This window comes from Choloepus didactylus, chromosome 2, assembly GCF_015220235.1.
Source record: "Choloepus didactylus isolate mChoDid1 chromosome 2, mChoDid1.pri, whole genome shotgun sequence".
Taxonomy (NCBI): Eukaryota; Metazoa; Chordata; class Mammalia; order Pilosa; family Megalonychidae; genus Choloepus; species Choloepus didactylus.
The window spans coordinates 127,798,987-127,816,632 of record NC_051308.1 but is presented as its reverse complement, the minus strand read 5'-3'; the positions used below and the strand labels follow the sequence as shown (position 1 = coordinate 127,816,632).

The following is a 17,646-nucleotide window of genomic DNA, read 5'->3' as shown; positions in this document are numbered from 1 at the left end:
TTCCTTTTGAGCCAATAAGTTTACAGAATTTGTCCTAGGAAAATAATCGTGAATGTATGCAAAAAGATTATTCAAAGCAAGGTTTATAATAGTGAAAAATTGGGAAAAATCTGAATGTCAACATTAAATTAAATGCCTGTAGACTAAAATATTCTGCAGCCATTGAAAACTGATGTAGATGTATGCTTATTGATCTGGCAAGCTGTTCTTGATATATTAAGCTAAAACATATTATAAAGCAAAACATACAGAATTATGCCAGCTTTAATTTTTAAGATAGATACTTAGATGAACAGATGCACTGTATTAGAATCAATGCTTCTTGAATTCTGTGTACCACTAAGAAAGAAAAAATATTGCCAGTTAAACTATGACGCAGTTCTAAAATGCCATCAAGTTTAAGATACATCCCAATTTCCTAGATGTTAAATCATAAGGGAAAAGTATGCATCTTTAGAATCAAAGAAATAAAGTATATAGATGTGCATAGAAAAAAAGGTGGGAAAATACACACCAAAAGTTTAACTTTATGTATTGGGATTACAGGATTACTGGAATTTGTTTGATTTTCATTTGTTTTTATTTGTATTATTGCTTATCTATTTTTTTTTCAATGAAAATAGATTAATTGCAAACAGAAGACAAAAAATACTGAAAAATAAGTGATAAATATTGCTCGCAGTTGACATTGTATAAATAATAGAGATATTATCAAAATAATAAGGTGTATGTCCAGCACATGACGTAAGAAATGGCCGTCTTTGTCAGTATCCTCATATTCCAATAATATGCAACTTAAAAATGAAGTCAGAAGAGAACACATTCTTTGCAATAACAGTAACAACTAAAAGCATTACCTGAACAATAATAAAAGGAAAGATATATGAATTATTAAAGTAGATGCTTTCACTGCATATAACAAAAAAAACCACATTGGATTAACTAAATAGAGATTTTATTTTTCCCACATAAAGGGTCATAAGGTAGTATTTGGGGCTGTTATGGCAGCTCCATGATGCCACCAGAGACCCAAGGTGCTTCTAGCTCTCTATTCTGCCATCCTTAAGGTATGGTTTTCATTATAATGCTGTCAAGGTAGCTGATACATTTCTGGGCACTGAGTCTGTGTTCCAGAAGGAAGGTGCAGAAAGTGCTGCCAGCCATTCCAGAAGCAACTTGCACTAAGTTATTACCACGCTCTTAGCACTTCATCTTCCCTAGCTGAGAAGTGTAATTTTTTAGCTCAACACATTGTCTTCTTGAAATACTTTGAGGTTCTGTTAGTAAGGACAAAAAGAGATAATGGATATTTGATAGAGAATTAGCAGAGTCTGCCACACAGTTCATACACATTTGCATATGTATGCATTTTAATCAGAGACAGAAATAAATGAAAAATTAAATAGATTTAAGTGCCACATTTCTGAATAAGAACTATAAATCATATGAGAAAGTTTGTCTTCAAATAGATTTCATGCAATTCCTACAAAATTTTAACACACCATAAAGGATTATTCTAATCAAGAACAACAATAAAGGAAGACTAATGCTAGCAAACATAAAAACATGTAAAGCAACAAACATAGAGTCCTTAATAGGGCTCATAGATGTGAGATTTTAATATCTTATAACTAAGTAGAGAAAAGGGAATAATTGATAAAACGTAAGAATAATCTAACTTTGATTCCCAGTGAAAACTATACAATCTAGATTAATTCCACATGAATTTTAAAAGTTAACCTTTTTTTAAATATAAAAAATTTAGTAGGAAATGGAAAGAATATCATAACTGGAGTAATGATGTATTAGGGTGAAGCTTTAGAGGAGATCGTAAAAGAAAGTGACTTCTGCTTAATGAAAAGTTTTAAATAAGATTTAAAAAAGCAGATATGTACATCAAACATAATACATGAAAGGTTTGTAACTATAGAGGTTATTCACATTCCCAAGGATGATGCCAAGAGCTCTGTGAGTAAATGAGCAATATATGTGAACCAGTTGCACCCAACTGGAATACAAAGCAAACATAGAAAAGTGTTATATCATTAGATCATCTAGTTAAGGAATCATTATATCACCTAATTAAGGAAGTGCAGTTTAAAGTTTTAATGTCTGTATGTTTTGTTTGTTTGTTTGTTTGTTTTTTTACTTAGAAAAGATGTAAAATTATAATGAGAAAGCTTCTATGGGCAAGACTAGGAAAATAAATATGTGTGTTGTTCTTACTGTCAGTATAAACAAGCTTTTTAAGGGCAGTCTGGTGATAAGGACCAGGAATCCCAAATCTAGGAACTCTTTCCTAATACCTTCTTTTTTCTTAAGGAAAGGACTTTATAGAAGAATTTAAAAGGGCTTTCTTAATGAAATAGAAACTGCAAATAGCTTAAACCTTCTGTTCAGCAATGATTAAGTATATTGTGGTATGTCAATATTGTGGAATCATGCAGTTATTTAAAATGGAAAATGTGTCAAATGACAGAGGAAAAAATGTGGAACTCAGAATACATACAAAAGGTTAACTCCCTAATAAATAAAAAGTTCAAATAGAAAAAGACCACAAATAGAAATATGGGCAAAAGATGAATAGACAGTTTACAAGATAGGAAATATAAATAGCTCTTTTTAAAAAGGTGAAAAGAAATGCCAATTAAAATTTCTATGGATGATGGGTTTGTAATTTAGTGCAACACTCTGTGAGAGAGGTCAGTTTTTCTGTCAAAATTACTAATGCACTTACCCTTTGATCCAGTTGTCCCACTTCTGGGAATTTATCTCACAGATGTACTTAGCACATGTGAAGAATGATGAATATACAAGGATACTCATTGAAGAATTGTTCATAATTTAAAAAAAAAAAAACAGAAACAACTCAATAGGGGACTGGTTGAATAAATTTTTGTACATCCGTACAATGGAGTATTATGCAGCTGAAATAAAGAACAAGGAAGTTCTCAAAGTTCTAATATGGAAAGATAAAGATACATTAAGTTAAAAAAAATACTTACACAAGAAACACAAAGTTCACTATGTAGTATCCTAGTTTTTTGTAAAAGAAGAATAGGGAATTAGAATACATATTCATGCTTGCTTGTATTTGTACAAAAGAAACACCGAGAGAATACTCAAAACCAGAGGTTGGCAAACTTTTTCTGTAAAGGGCCAAAAAGACAATATTTTTGGATTTTGGGATATAGGGTTTTGGTCGCAGCTATTCAATTCTGACATTGTAGTGCAAAAGCAGTCATAGACAGTTCAGAAGCGAACACAGAGGGCTATGTTCCATCCAGTAGAACTTTATTTACCAAAACATGCAGCACCCACATTGCATAGCTTATCCAGCCCTACTCTACATTAGTAAAATAGATTACCTTGTGGAAGAGGGGAGATTTGTTAGGGATTTGGTAGAACAGAGATAAGGGTGAGAAACTGACTTTTCATTTTGTTTGTTTTTAAATTTTTGAAACATGAGAATGAACCATGAGAATGTATTTTTACCTGTTTGAAGGCTGTGTATAATGGCTCTGGAATAGTTTAATGAAATATATGAAAAAAAAGTACAATACAGAAGTGTACATACAGATTTTTATTATGGTTATATATAAACAATACACATAGATAATGTAGTAGAAGGAAATCAAGAAATGAGAAGTATTGTTAGGATAGGAGAAATTTTGCAGTTTAAGGCCAACCTAACCATAGATGTGTTTTCCGTGAGAATAAAAATGGGACTTGGTTGATAAATCAGTATGGAAGAGAAATCTGAATAAATGAAAAGTTAACTGATATCCTTTGAATTTTTGTTTTCGTAAAATGTGATTAGAATAGCTGTCTTTTTTACAGTTACTCATATTTGTAATTATTCTTTGGAAGGTCTTAATTACAGAACATGGTGACCTGGGTAATAGCAGATTTTTAGATCCAAGAAACAAAGTTTCCTTTAAGTTTGATCACTTACGGAAAGAAGCAAGTGACCCCCAACCAGAGGAAGTAGATGGAGGTCTGAAGTCTTGGAGAGAATCCTGTGACAGTGCGTTAAGGGCCTATGTGAAAGATCATTATTCCAACGGCTTCTGTACTGTTAAGTATCTGCCTGTTTCATTATCAGAGTGTTTTATTTCTTATATTTACCTTACTCTTTGGTGGCTTTCCTCTGCATTCTATTCCCTAAATCATTTAGATTGGGGTATATATGGAAAATTCTTTTTGAAAATCCCAGTACTTAAAATTTTTAAATCTTAGTGCATTCTACTTCACATTTATCTTATTTGCTCATCAGCAAAGTTTCAATAGTCTTTAGCTTAGACGTGGGGGAAATTGGTAAATTAAGATTATTGGGAGAGCTATTGGCCATGCTTAGGACTTTTTAGTATAGGCAAAGCTACCTTAACATGGTTTAGTTGTTTTCTTTGGATAGTCAAAGCTATTTGAAGTAGATAATTTTTTTTTTAATCCAGAGTAATTTTTCTTTTACGACTTCTAGGCTCTAAATATGGTAAATTTGGCTCAATAAAATTGTGTCATGTTATTAAGGAAAATGTTGACTAGAATATAATGTAATGTTGGTGTGGCAGTATGAAATAGTGGTTAGGAGCACTTTAATTGGTTTGAATCCTAGCCCATAGCTCTGGCTGCTATGTCAGCACTCTCTAAGTATTTTTACTCTCTTTCTCTCTACTCATTTTTGTTCCTCTCCCCTACCTTTGTAAAGATAGGCATTCTCATTCTCCAATTCTGCTTCTCTCTTGAAAGCTTATAGTCCATTTGATGTAGGGAAAGTAACACAGAATTTGATGTCAGAAAAACAAGAAGTTTATGTTCTACCTTCACCACTTACTGAGTGATGTTGAACAACTCGGTTAACCCCTGTGAGCTTCAGCTTTATCATCTGTAGATGATAATGTGTTTCATCAGATTTATTAGAGGAAACGAAAATACATGTGAGAACACAATTCTGTGAACCATAAAGCACTGTTTTCTTTGCTTTCCTTCAGTGATCACATTTCCACTCATCTCTTCCACACTAAGGAACCCTTGATGTTTCTAACTTCTTGCTGGACATCTCCATCTGAATTTCCCAGTTTGTTAATGTCAGTATCATCTTTCTAGTCACCAAAGCAAGCAATCATTTGGCTCCTTCCTATTTTTCAATGTTTGATAGTACTTCTGCATTCTGTATGTGCCCACTCCTTTCCATCCCCATTGATATTATCCTCATTCATTGCATATACTAATTTGGAGGCTTCCTACCCATCCTCCAGTTTTTCTTCCATTTTACCCTGTATACCAATATTGATTATTCTCCCAAAGTAATAGTTTTAGTCATGCTGTTTTGGTGTCTCTCTATTGCCTGTAGAATACAGTCCAAACTTCTTACCTCATCTGTCTAACCTAAATCTACCATCCTATTTTGTCTGCTGCTAGTCCACTTCTTACACACCCCCTACCATGACAGAACCAATTGTCATTCACTGAACAAGACCTTAGTTTTCTGCTTTAACTATTTAGTCATATTTATTCTTAGTCTCTGCTTATCAGAATTTCATGTGTTCTATAAGGCTGAGCCCAAGTGTCACCTCTCTTGTTCCCTAAACTAGGAGCAGTGTTTCCCTCTGTATTCATTGTTTCATTGTATGCCTGTCTCCTCTAGAACTTAAAATGTTGATATCCCATTAACCCTGTTATGTCAGAAGTTCATGCTCTCTGATTCTTTGTCTTCCTCAAGCAATTGTAGTTTGACAGTTGTTTAGTGTTTGTAGTTGTTTATATTGAATGTGTTTTCGGAGTCTAACTTTTTTTTTTAACAATAGGTTTACGCTAAAACTATAGATGGGCAACAGACGATTATTGCATGTATTGAAAGCCACCAGTTTCAGCCTAAAAACTTCTGGTAAGAAAGTAGAAATTCTCTTCTGTTTGTATCTAGTTTATATTGGAAAGAAACCAGCAGTTGAGACTTGGTTTTAGTCTAGCTGGCTTGGGATAAGTTATTTGATTTATAGGCTTCAATTCTCCATCTGTAAAATGAGAGACGTAAACATGATCATTTAAATTCCTTCAAATTCTAAGATTTTATAATCCAGCTTTTTTTAAAGTAATCTTAATTTGAATGAGAATTAGCTGTTCATAAAGAGTCCAGTTGGAAGTCTGAGTTTGACTTGGGTTTAAGTTAATAATACATGAGTCAGTTTTATGACTCAGTGGCCCATCCATCTGTCGATAGAAGGGCTTCCCATGAAGAGAATAGGAATGGTTTTCTTTTCAAGAAAAAAAGGTAAAGTGAAAGCCATAGTTACTTAGAGGAGGCACTTAGATCCAAACTTGTATGTGTGTGGGCAGAGCCTTCGAATTGTCAAACTAGAAATAACTTGTTTCTTTTTTTCCCCTTTCCCTACTCCTCAGCTGGGTGACTCTTTCTTGGGCTTGTAGCTAATTCTGTAGTGTTGTGTATGTTTTAATAGGAATGGCCGTTGGAGATCAGAGTGGAAGTTCACCATCACACCACCTACAGCCCAGGTGGTTGGAGTGCTTAAGATTCAGGTGAGATCCCAACATATTAATAGACCATGGCTAAAACTTCGTATCTTTAAAATAAACATGCACATTGGCATTTGTTCTAATATTAGAAATAAGAAATAAGGATCAACTGTATATAAACGCAAAGGGCGATTGATGGCCATGACTTGAAATAAAAGCCTCCTTCCTGGGAAGGTAGTTCAATAGACAGAGCTATTTTGGGTTGTTAAAGGATAGTCACTTGTAATGTGCTGCTTGTTTGTTATTTTTCTCTTTTTCTAGTCTATATCTTACCAAGTGAAAAGAAGATAAGATCTTTCCAAGAATTATCATACAGCAGTGTTAGGAGGGAAGAAAATAAATAATAATTATTAAGAGGTTACTATATAGCAGCCACTGTAACTTAGAGTCTTTTCTGTTATATTATCTCATTTAAATCTATATAGATTTGCTTATGTATGTGTATATCTTAGCTCTGAAGATTATATGAATTTTTTTTTTCCCACAGTAATTACAGAAGGTTTTAAAATCAAGTAAATAAAACAGAGGAATTGGAAACCATGGCCAAATCATGACTTTATGCAATATACAGAATAGATTTCTAATGCTTTTGTCAGAAAAGACAGGCAGCTGGATAAAGTAGCCATAACACATTTGATTCTAATCTGGGTTGCAGTCTTCTAATATCCTCGCAGAGGTTTAACTTTAAAAATTCAGAATGATGTAATTCTTAAGCTTGACTAACACTAGTCACTTAAGTACTTCTGATAACTGAGAAGACCAGTACCTAATTGTTCCTATGTTATATTGTGTTCTATTGCTTTAAATATAACAATTGGCAAGAATTGTCTTTTTTAATGGTACAGTATAATCAAAAGATATGTAGTAGATGTCCACTGTTTCCATATATACCTATAGCTTCCTACTACAGTCAGTTCAAACTCTCTTCCTGGGGACTTTTCGTGGCCATAGGAGCATGCCCAAGTCTTAGATGAGACAGGCTGAAAGTGTTGAGTTCACAGCTCTGGGAGCAGCCTTCAATAACATACAAGAGTTGGTAGATAAATATGCCAACTTTGAAACATGCTTATGTTTCATATATTATGAACATACATACATTATGTCAAAAGACAACTCTGCAACATATTTACTCAGTCTCTCAGAGTTCTCCAGTACCCACTACCATAACCTGCTTATAAGTGCACCTGTAACACTTCCTTGCCTTCCATATCTCACTTCCTCAGTTCTCTCTTACTGCTTCCTGAGATTACTTCCCAAATAAACTACTTTCCCTCAAATCTTCACCTCGGAGCCTGCTTCTGGGAGAGCCCAACCTAAGGCAGCATAGTGTTCAATATCTTGTACCAGTATTTAAGCAAATCAGTGAGTAGCGTAAGGCCCAAACCCTCATTTACACTTCTTAAGCACAGACTGATCACACTTTTGGGGAATGTTTACTTCACTTATATATATTTTAAATGTCAGAGTGAGAATTACTTGGAAAAGTCATTAAGATGTTTAGCTTTTCAGGCTACTCAATAGACAAAAATGTCTGAAGATTTATATTGATGAAAAAGTCATACTGAAATTTGTATTAGTTAATCAAACCATTTTCGTATTAGCAGATAAGACCCAGAAAAGGTTTTGTTTGGGAACATTTAAGCTTAATTTCTGCAAATTTCTATTATATCATTAATGTATTACATAATGAAATAGATATTTTTAGAATTTTCAGTTGAGTTCATAAACAGTGAGACTTACTGGCCTTACCCTATGTTCTCAGCCATGTCCAAGTTCTTAGGAAACATGACAGAAGTTCAGACAAACTACATAGTCTTTATTCTTGGACAAAAAGAATGTGCCTTGCATATCTTTTCCTTGAGATGGGTTCTAAGAAATATACAAGTCTTATTTTTTCTCTAATCAGATCTCCATTTTTTAATATCCCCCATTCTATTTATATTTTTTCTCCCTCTCAATGTTTTTTCAGCCTCTGAATTTCCTTGTTCATACTTAAAAACAAACAAAACAACAAAAACTAGTGTTTGAGCTTGACGTAACCTATATTTTTAATATCCTTTTCCTTGTCTATTGGGATTTTAGCCTTTATATTTCATTGTTTAGCCTAGTCTTGTATAAATTTTTGCTGTTTTTGGCATATAAGTATTATCGGCACTTATCAACTCTTTGCTTCTTCTGTCTATTCTTGAATTGTCTTTTCTTCTTTAAACTCTTTTAGAAAGCCAAAAGATGAAATTTAAGGGTTTGGAGAGGGTATGCACAGTCTGGCTTCTCTTTCCTGTCTGGATAGAGCCAGCTATTTGTCCCCACTGAGGAAGGTACCTGTTTTCATCCCTTACACAAGGACATAATAGTGGGTTCTCTTTACCAGGGAAGTTCTTTTGTTGCTAACAGGATCATGGCTTCTGCCTAGATAAACTTTGACTGTTATCTCCTTCTAATGATATCTCAGAAGAATAAGCCCCTAGTGGGACACTTTATTTCCACCTAGATAAGGGAATTTCCAACTTTAGGGCAAAATATGGCCTTCGGGAGGTTCTGTGCATGTTGAATAAGATTCTAGCTATGGAATTCACCCTGATTCATATCCTAGTGTGCTTTAAGTTTCAGTCTCCTCACCTGTAAAATAGGGCTAATTGTAGTTCCTATCTTATAGAGTTTTTTTTTGAAGAGTAAATGAGATAATACAGTAACAAAGTACTTTGTATAGTGCCTAACACATAGTAAGGACTCAGCAAATTATAGCTGTAGTAGTGCAGGTTACTAATCTTTCCTTCTCTCTTCTGCTGTGTCTCTAAAAATACTCCTTTTTTGTTCAAATGGTAGTATAGACTAGACACTGGAAAGATTACCATTTTACCATTCCACCCTTTTAGCTCTCCCTCCGTCTTCTTCATAGCACCAGTGTAATCTTTCTGAAACATTTCCTTTTCCTGAGTCTCCATCACCTGTAATAGGATAAAGTCTGAATTCTTAACATGGTTTATACAGGCAGCTTGCTCTTCACAGTCTGTTTCCAACTTACTTTATAGCAACATCTTTCATCACACATACATATTCCATAGATATTCATGTGCAGTGAGTTCCTTATTCTTCCCTAAACTAAACCAGTTGTATTCCTTCTCTTGTCCTTTTATCCCCCTGCTGGATACTGTTCTCTATCTTGTTCACTTAGGTGACTGTCTTAGTTTGCCAGGGCTGCTGTAACAAGTACTACAGACTAGTTGGCTGAACAACAGGAATTTATTGTCTCCCAGTTGGGGAAGCAAGAAGTCCAAAATCAAGTTGTCAGCAGGACTGTGCTTTCTCCAAAGTCTGTAGGGTAAATCCTATTTACAAATGAGGTCATACCCACAGGACTATTATTGCATGTATTGAAAGCCTCCAGTTTCAGCCTAAAAACTTCTGGTAAGAAAGTAGAAATTCTCTTCTATTTGTACCTAGTTTATATTGGAAAGAAACCAGCAGTTGAGACTTGGTTTTAGTCTAGCTGGCTTGGGATAAGTTATTTGATTTATAGGCTTCAATTCTCCATCTGTAAAATGAGAGATGTAAACATGATCATTTAAATTCCTTCAAATTCTAAGATTTTATAATCCAACTTGAACATGACTTTATGGGGGACATGATTCAATCTATAAAGTGACAATCCCTATTTTCAAGACCCTGTTCAAATTCAGTTAACAAAAGAATAACCTCATCTCATGCTATGTGGCCAGTTTGTAGCCATGTTAAGGTGATTAAACCTACCTTTTAAGTTGCCAAAACTCTCTGAGCCTTACATGTCATTGATTTGTTAGTTTGTCTCTTGTGTACCTCTCTTGCTAAGTGTTCTCATAATCATAGCCTCCCACCCCCACTTTCCCTTACATCTTCAGAACTGTTTTTATCTTATTTTTGTAGTCTAATTTACCAATTAAATATTTCTTCTTCAGTCCCGTCTTTAACCCTCAATTAAACTTTTCCTACACCTGGTCAGATCTACTTACCAATATTGATTATAATACATAAGGAGAGAGATATCAGGTATTAGATATTAGAATCTTTTAAAACTCTGGTTTTCATAAAGAAAATTAATGTTTAATGATTTGATTTTAATTCTTTTAATATGGTTGAGGGTGGGATCTTATTCTCTTTGCATTCACGATGCCTAACACAGTGCCTGGAATGTAATTAACACTTAATAAATATTTGTTGAATTTAATCAATCAGTTTTCTGTGCTAAGGGAAGAGAATTCTTAAACTTAAGTGTTCTGTTAATTTTAATTGCCTTGTGAATTACCATTGGTCCTATTAACTAATAATTTGTTCAGAGTTGGTAAAGATTGGGGATGACTTATAGGTTTGTGCCCTAAGCAATAGGCTTCTGTATGAACTACACATAAACTTCCTGAAACATTCTCTCACACAGGTTCACTATTATGAAGATGGCAATGTTCAATTGGTTAGTCATAAAGATGTACAGGATTCAATATCTGTTTCGGTGAGTGTGGAATATTTAAAGTCTATCTCACTTGTATCTTGCTTTTTTCCGTAAATATATATATATTGATCCTGAGTAGATTGTGTTAGTAGAAATTCAGTTTGCTTTCAAGGCTTTGATTTTGGCACCTCTGCTAGTGACTGTTACTGTTATCAGGATAAGACTGTGTAACCAACCAACTATATCATTTCATAGATTTTTACTCAGAGTAGTGGTGATGGCTTTAGGGAATACAGACTTCTTCCTCTTTCTTTCTTAATTACACAGTTTGCTCAAGGACAGTAATACCTTTAATCACTAAATGCCAGGAGGAAAGAAAGTTTACCAAACTAAATCCTATAGTGCTGGATTCATATCATTAAAATTGAGAAACTGAACATTTTTAGGAGCATTCAATCAGAAAGTATTGGCTTTGTATCTTGAAAGAAGGGTCACTAATTTGTCCCTGCATTCTTTCTTGCATAGTCTCTTTGTACGCTGAAGTTACTGCAGACCTCAAAGAACTTTTGTTTGTGTGTGTTACATCTATCAGTGTTTACCTTATTAGAAAATTGAAATGTCTGTTAATTCACTAAAAAAACAATAACTTATTGCTTGTTAACATAAATAACAATTTTATGAAAAACATATTTTCCAAACCCCCCCAAAAATGTACTGAGAATGGCATTGATTTACATTTTCACAAATGTCTTTAATGTCTGGCTTAATGAAAGACAGCTGGATTCTCATATCTGCCTCACACATTCCATTAGCCTTTAGAGTGATGAAGCCATCACATGTCATGTAACTTCTGGGAAATTGCACGTACGTGCAAGAGAAAGTGAAAAAAGGCAAATAATGTCTTAGTATTACTATGAAAATAGAAAGTAGTTTTGACCTTGCAAGGCCCCTTTGAAAGAGTCTTGGAGACCCGTGGGGTCTCTGGGCCACACTTTGAGAACAGCTGCCCTACTCATTAAATCTTACCCTTTTTACCTTCAGTTATTTTATATTTGACGATGAGAAAAATTGAGAGATTCTTTCATACTTGAATCATGTAAAGCAAAATGTGATTGGCTGGTTTAGCATCATGGGGCAAATAGAGGAGTATATTAGGTAACACATATGACTAATATGTCTGAGGGCACTGTTCCTATCAGCATAAAACATATTTTCAAGACATTTCATGGTGTCTTTTGGACATACTGTGGTAGAGTGGAGAGAGAATGTTTTTTGGTGAAGACCTAGATTTCAGTCTCAGCTTTATCACTCAACAGCTATATAATTTTGGTCAAGTCACTTAAGGAGATTGTCTTTCCTCATCTGCAAAATGGAAGTGATGATAATAACATACCTACCTCACAGGGTTGTTGTGAGAATCAAAAGAGGCAGTGTGCTTTGAAACACTTTATAAACTGTTATGTAAAGTGTTATACAAATGTTAGTTGAGATGGACTGACTTTTCAGTATCTTTATTCATTGCTAATACATTTAAAATATATATTCATATTTTCCACTACTTCCTCCTCTATTAGAATGAAGTCCAAACTGCCAAGGAGTTTATTAAAATCATAGAGCATGCAGAAAATGAGTATCAGGTAAGAAGATTTGGAACTAATTTTTCTAGATCTAGTACCTTGTTTTGCTGTTAACATCTATTGGTAGACTCTTCTGTGTCTTCTGACATACCTATACATGTTGTTCATTGTTGCTAAGTGTGGAGAGTTTGCAGACCTTGCAGTTTTGCATTTTCCATAAAATCCAAGGTTTCAAGATTGGAAGAGACTGTTGCCTTAGTTTCAGAAATAATTTTTATGGGCTTCTGAACTTTCTTCAGAGATTGGAGAAGCACTCACTAGGAATAAGTCCTGCCTATCCTTCATAAGTCCTGCATGTCCTTTGACTACAGAGTTACTTTCCTGTTCACAACCAACCCCATTTCTGTTCAAGCAACTCATCTTCAATTATCTGTTGCAGACAGCAATTAGTGAGAACTATCAAACAATGTCAGACACCACATTCAAGGCATTGCGCCGGCAGCTTCCAGTTACCCGCACCAAAATCGACTGGAACAAGATACTCAGCTACAAGATTGGCAAAGAAATGCAGAATGCTTAAAAGGCTGAATGTAGGATTCTTCAGTACATGGGGGATAGAGGATTCATTCAACGTGTGGTCATATGATAAACAGGTGGTTTATAAATGAGAGTGATATTTTGCTAGGGCTTTCAAAGTTAACTGGTTTTCTAGCCTCATGGGATACTGTTGAACCTCTAGGATTGTCTTGATTCTTTTGTGTTTTTGCTTTGTAATTTTTTGTTCCGCTGCATCTACTTTTTTTTTTTTTTTTTAATTTTGCCACGTTTAATGTTGGGGAGAGAGCTCTATCCAGGAGTCATTTGACTGTTTAGAAAATTTTCCTATCCATGAAGCCCTGTTGCCAATATAGACAGGTAATATGTTCAATATTTTTTATCCCATCTTCAAAGCATTTCTGGTACTTCATAGGCTTTTACTGATCTACCAACAGCCCAAGAGGCTGTCCTACACTATAGCTAAATGGAAGACACATTCATCCTTCTCCCTCCAATTGCTTTGATCATCACTTAGGGCATCTCATAATGGTGGTTTTCAAAATTTGGGGTTAGGGCTTTCAGGTTCTTTTTGTGGGGCAAAGGAAGTTTTCTGGAAATTCCATTATAGCCAGCTTCTCTGGGGAAGTTGTTTTTAAATCCAAAGACTTGAACCACATTCCCTGCACATGAACGTGTTTGCTTTTTTTCCTTCCCTCATTGTCTGTTTTCCATTTAGTACCATTATAAATATATACATCTGCATTTTTAGAAGAGAGTTTTACCCATTTATTATTTTTTTTTTAATATTCAAGAACTGCTGACATACTGTGGATGTAGTAGAGTAAATCTAAAACTTGAAAAATGCAGATGTTGAAGAAATAATAGGTATCTTGTGCTTTAATACTTTGTGGCAGGATTGTACTATAAGCAAATGAATTAACTATGTAAATCACAAATAAAAAGTAAAAATGAACCAAAGTAAGAAGGATAGCTTCCAGTCAGTATCTTTCTATTGTAACCTGTTATTTAAGGGAATACTAGTGATTTGTTCTATATAGGATGTAAAACTTTTTCCAAATTACTCTTCTTCAGTTCTGCCTGCCAAGAACGCAAACCTAACTGTGATATAGCAAGCCTTCCCAGGTATATTGGCAGGTATGTGTGTTTAATCTCAGAGTACACAGGTGACATAGATATGATATGACAACTGGTAATGATGGATTCATTTACATTGTTTACACTTCTATGACCAGGCCTTAAAGGAAGGTCAGTTTTTTAAAAACCAAGTAGTGTCTTCCTACCTATCTCCAAATACATGTCAAAAAAGAAGGGTGATTGTGCTTCAGCTTTGTTTTTGCTCAGTAATACAGTCAAGCAAGAGTGTTTCCAAGTGACTCGTTGTGCTGTATAAGCATTTTTATTTCAAATAAAATATATTTGTATTATTTGTCATACATACTCTTCATCCATACCACACTATCCTCTGTATCAGGTAGTCTAATAGAAATATACCTGTTTTGTTCTAAAATTGTCTCAGTCTCTCCTTTTTGATCCATCTCTTCAGCCTTTGTTCTCAAGGTAAGATGTGGAACTGTGATTAATCTTATTTGATGAGAATAATCAGGGTTACTGGAATTAATTCCAACCTTCAGCTGTTACAGACTCAGTGAATTATCCAAAGACTTGCAAAGAACAGCTCTTTTTTAGTTTAAGGGTGTGTCTATGGATCACATCCCCTTCACCCAAAAGCAACCAGTGGTTCAAAAGTTCTGTTTTGTAAGGCCCAAGTATGGTTGTAGTCACTAGGCAGGAAGCAGAAATGAAAGAATCCCTGCATCTTGAACTTGGGTAATATTTCACATTGGCTTAATGTGATTGCTACTTTGCTCCCATCCAATCTGGCTTAGCTACAGAGGTGTGGGAAAGGCTTTTATCCTGGTTCCGGAGAGAGAGCCAGAGGGAGTTTCAGTGCTTCACCCTCCCTCAAAGCCAGTTCAAATTTCCCACCTTTTTGAAGAATATTTAGCCATACTCTGCTCTGTGCTTGCAGTGCAAACAGACTCAAACATTTTTGCTTTGGCCTTAACTCTTTCAGCCATCCCATTGATTTCATTAGCCCAGGCAGACCTTTGTAAAAAATGTCATAATCTTAACAGTTTGAAGGCCAGTTAGAACAAGGTCTTCTAAGGCCCGTGGTTACTTAACATAATCGGAAAGAAGTCAACTCTCCTCACCAAGTCCTACAGAATCCCTTGACTTCTTTAACTTCCCTCAGCAGAATATTTGTTTGAATTTGTGTCTGTTTTATCATGCTGCTGAAATCAGCCTATGGTGTTCTGGGGCAAAGGTTTCCCAGCTGGGTGGAAAGTTTTCTGTGGAGACTCCCATATTTGAGTTTGAAATGACAGTGCTGCAGGGTGTTTCATCTGAGCCTGAATGGTTGGTTGTTGCCAAGTTCCAGTGCCTATTCTTACAATTTAGAACTCTGATGCTGGATTCACCTTGGTTCATGTGATGCTTGGCACAGTCTGTCCAAACTCAAAAATGATAACATATCTGAGTGCCAATTTATGAATTTACAATTTTATATAGAACTGCCATGGGAACCAGATGTTCATTACCACTTTCTGGTTCATCTGCCTGCTGCTTAAGAAATAAAAACGAAAGGATGGTTGATAAAGATATAACGAAACTGGATGTCCTATGAAATAAGTTGCACTAACTTTAATTCTCTCTTGAACAGACAGAGCATATATAAACATCACGGTAGATAATGAGTCATCTGGGGTCAGAAGCTAATCTTACACCTCTTCAAATCCAAGATAATAAAAAGTTTTCTGTTATATATAAGAATATACCTCCCACAGCCACTCTTTTGACCTGGTAGACTGATCAATTTCAGTATTTGTGTTCAAAGTTTCAAGCAAGCTGTTTTCCTACTGACTTTTTTAACTACAATTATAAAATCTTAGTTTTCATAGATTACTTTTTAAGGACTGTTTGTGGTTGCCTTATGGAGTTCTATCTGTTAGATTAGAGAGGACATTCATATAGAGTAAAGAGAATTAAGAAAATAGCTAAAATTTTCCTCTCCAAAGTGGTTAGCTTGGGAGGCCATAGGGTTATTCCAAGTAATGCTGATGCCAAAGTTAACCTTGAGATTTCCTTCAAGGCTTTATTACTTTAAAGTCAGAGTCTTCTGAGTACAGTTGGATTTGGGATAGGCTTCAAGGAAGCGAGACCTGAAGTAGATGTTGAAAGATGGGAAGGGAAGACCATTCTAGACATCAAGAACACCATATGTAGAAACATAATTTCAACCTCATGTGAAATATATTTTTCCAGATGAAACTGCTTTAGAGAGATTCCATAGTAACCAAAGCCACATTTTGACACAAGTCCAGGGGCTTCTACTATACAACAGCTGTTTGTGTATGTTTTCGGAACATCCAGGAGATAGTTTGGCCAGAGGGGTTGGGAAATAATGGGGACTTAGTTTGCTGGTCAGAATGGAGTCAGACATTCAGTTTTAGTATGGTGGATGGTAGGTTTTTGAGATGGTAAGCAACAAAGCAATTTTGAAGAGCTCACCCTCCACTCCCTGGGCCCCGCCAGGTAATTGGGGGGAGAAAAAGGTGAACTCTTTTGACTACTTTCCTAGTTTTTTCATCTTCTTGGCATAATCAACCTCGAAGAAAAGTTTGTCCGGCTCTATTTTCCCCATCCCTGTGATTTTTGGTTCCCACTGACATTGCATTTCCTGTTGCTAAAGCCTGTTATTCCTGGCTTTAGTTGGTTGTTAGCCTGGGAGAAGGTACAAAGGGTAGCCCAGCTGGAGCATGCCCTGGGTTCTGGAAATTCCTCACATGAAAGTTAGATTGCGTGTGTGGCCTCCTAAAGGGATTGCTTTGGAGAACAACACTGGCTTTGGTATATTTGGAATTCTGATACGTTTTTAAAAGGTTTTTTAAATATCACTTTTTATTATTTTTGCTTCATTCTAGTATGTGTTTTGTTACTCCAGAAGATAAATAGATGCAAAGGATTGTTTTATGTTTGTTTTTGTGGTAGTCCCACCCCCTTTAGTTTGTCCCAGCAGTCTCATTTGAAGCACTCCAAGCTGTAGCTATTTACCATTTGCTGCTTAATATAACAGTTCCTCACTCTCAAGAAGCTGATATTTTGATGACTGGGGCAATCCTTACTTATATACTGTGAACAATTATAGAACAATACAGACTGGAGTGTAATTAAGTCTCCATATATGTGGCTCAGGGGTACGGGATCCTTCCACGTAATGAAGCCTGTGTGAGAGACAGAAAAGTAATCACTGTTCTTCCTGGCAGAGTCCCCTTGTCCCTCCCTCCCACACGTACACACCTTTATCTTAGAGCACTCCCCCAAACTTGTTTGACTCATATCTTCCTCCCTGCGGCGGAAAGCCTGAGAAGGGGAAATGGGGAGGGTGGGTGGGGGCGTGTTGCCCGCTTTAGTACAGGTTTGTGTACCGGGCAGTCCGAGGAGGGTGCCGGATGAGCTGCCCCAGTCCAGCTGCAGCCGACCCAGGCCCCAGTT

The 17,646-nt window shown here is 35.6% G+C and overlaps 1 protein-coding gene across 1 annotated transcript in view; it reads left to right on the top strand.

Moving 5' to 3' along the window:
* Positions 1-14,599, top strand: part of CAPZA1 (capping actin protein of muscle Z-line subunit alpha 1) — a 44,724-nt gene extending 30,125 nt beyond the window's left edge. The window contains exons 5-10 of the mRNA XM_037826367.1: positions 3,871-4,077; positions 5,808-5,887; positions 6,459-6,537; positions 10,946-11,017; positions 12,532-12,594; positions 12,974-14,599. Of these exons, the coding sequence (XP_037682295.1) occupies positions 3,871-4,077; positions 5,808-5,887; positions 6,459-6,537; positions 10,946-11,017; positions 12,532-12,594; positions 12,974-13,114 (642 nt within the window). The 3' untranslated portion in view covers positions 13,115-14,599. The remainder of the gene's footprint in view (positions 1-3,870; positions 4,078-5,807; positions 5,888-6,458; positions 6,538-10,945; positions 11,018-12,531; positions 12,595-12,973) is intronic.
* The last annotated feature ends 3,047 nt before the right edge of the window (positions 14,600-17,646 follow it).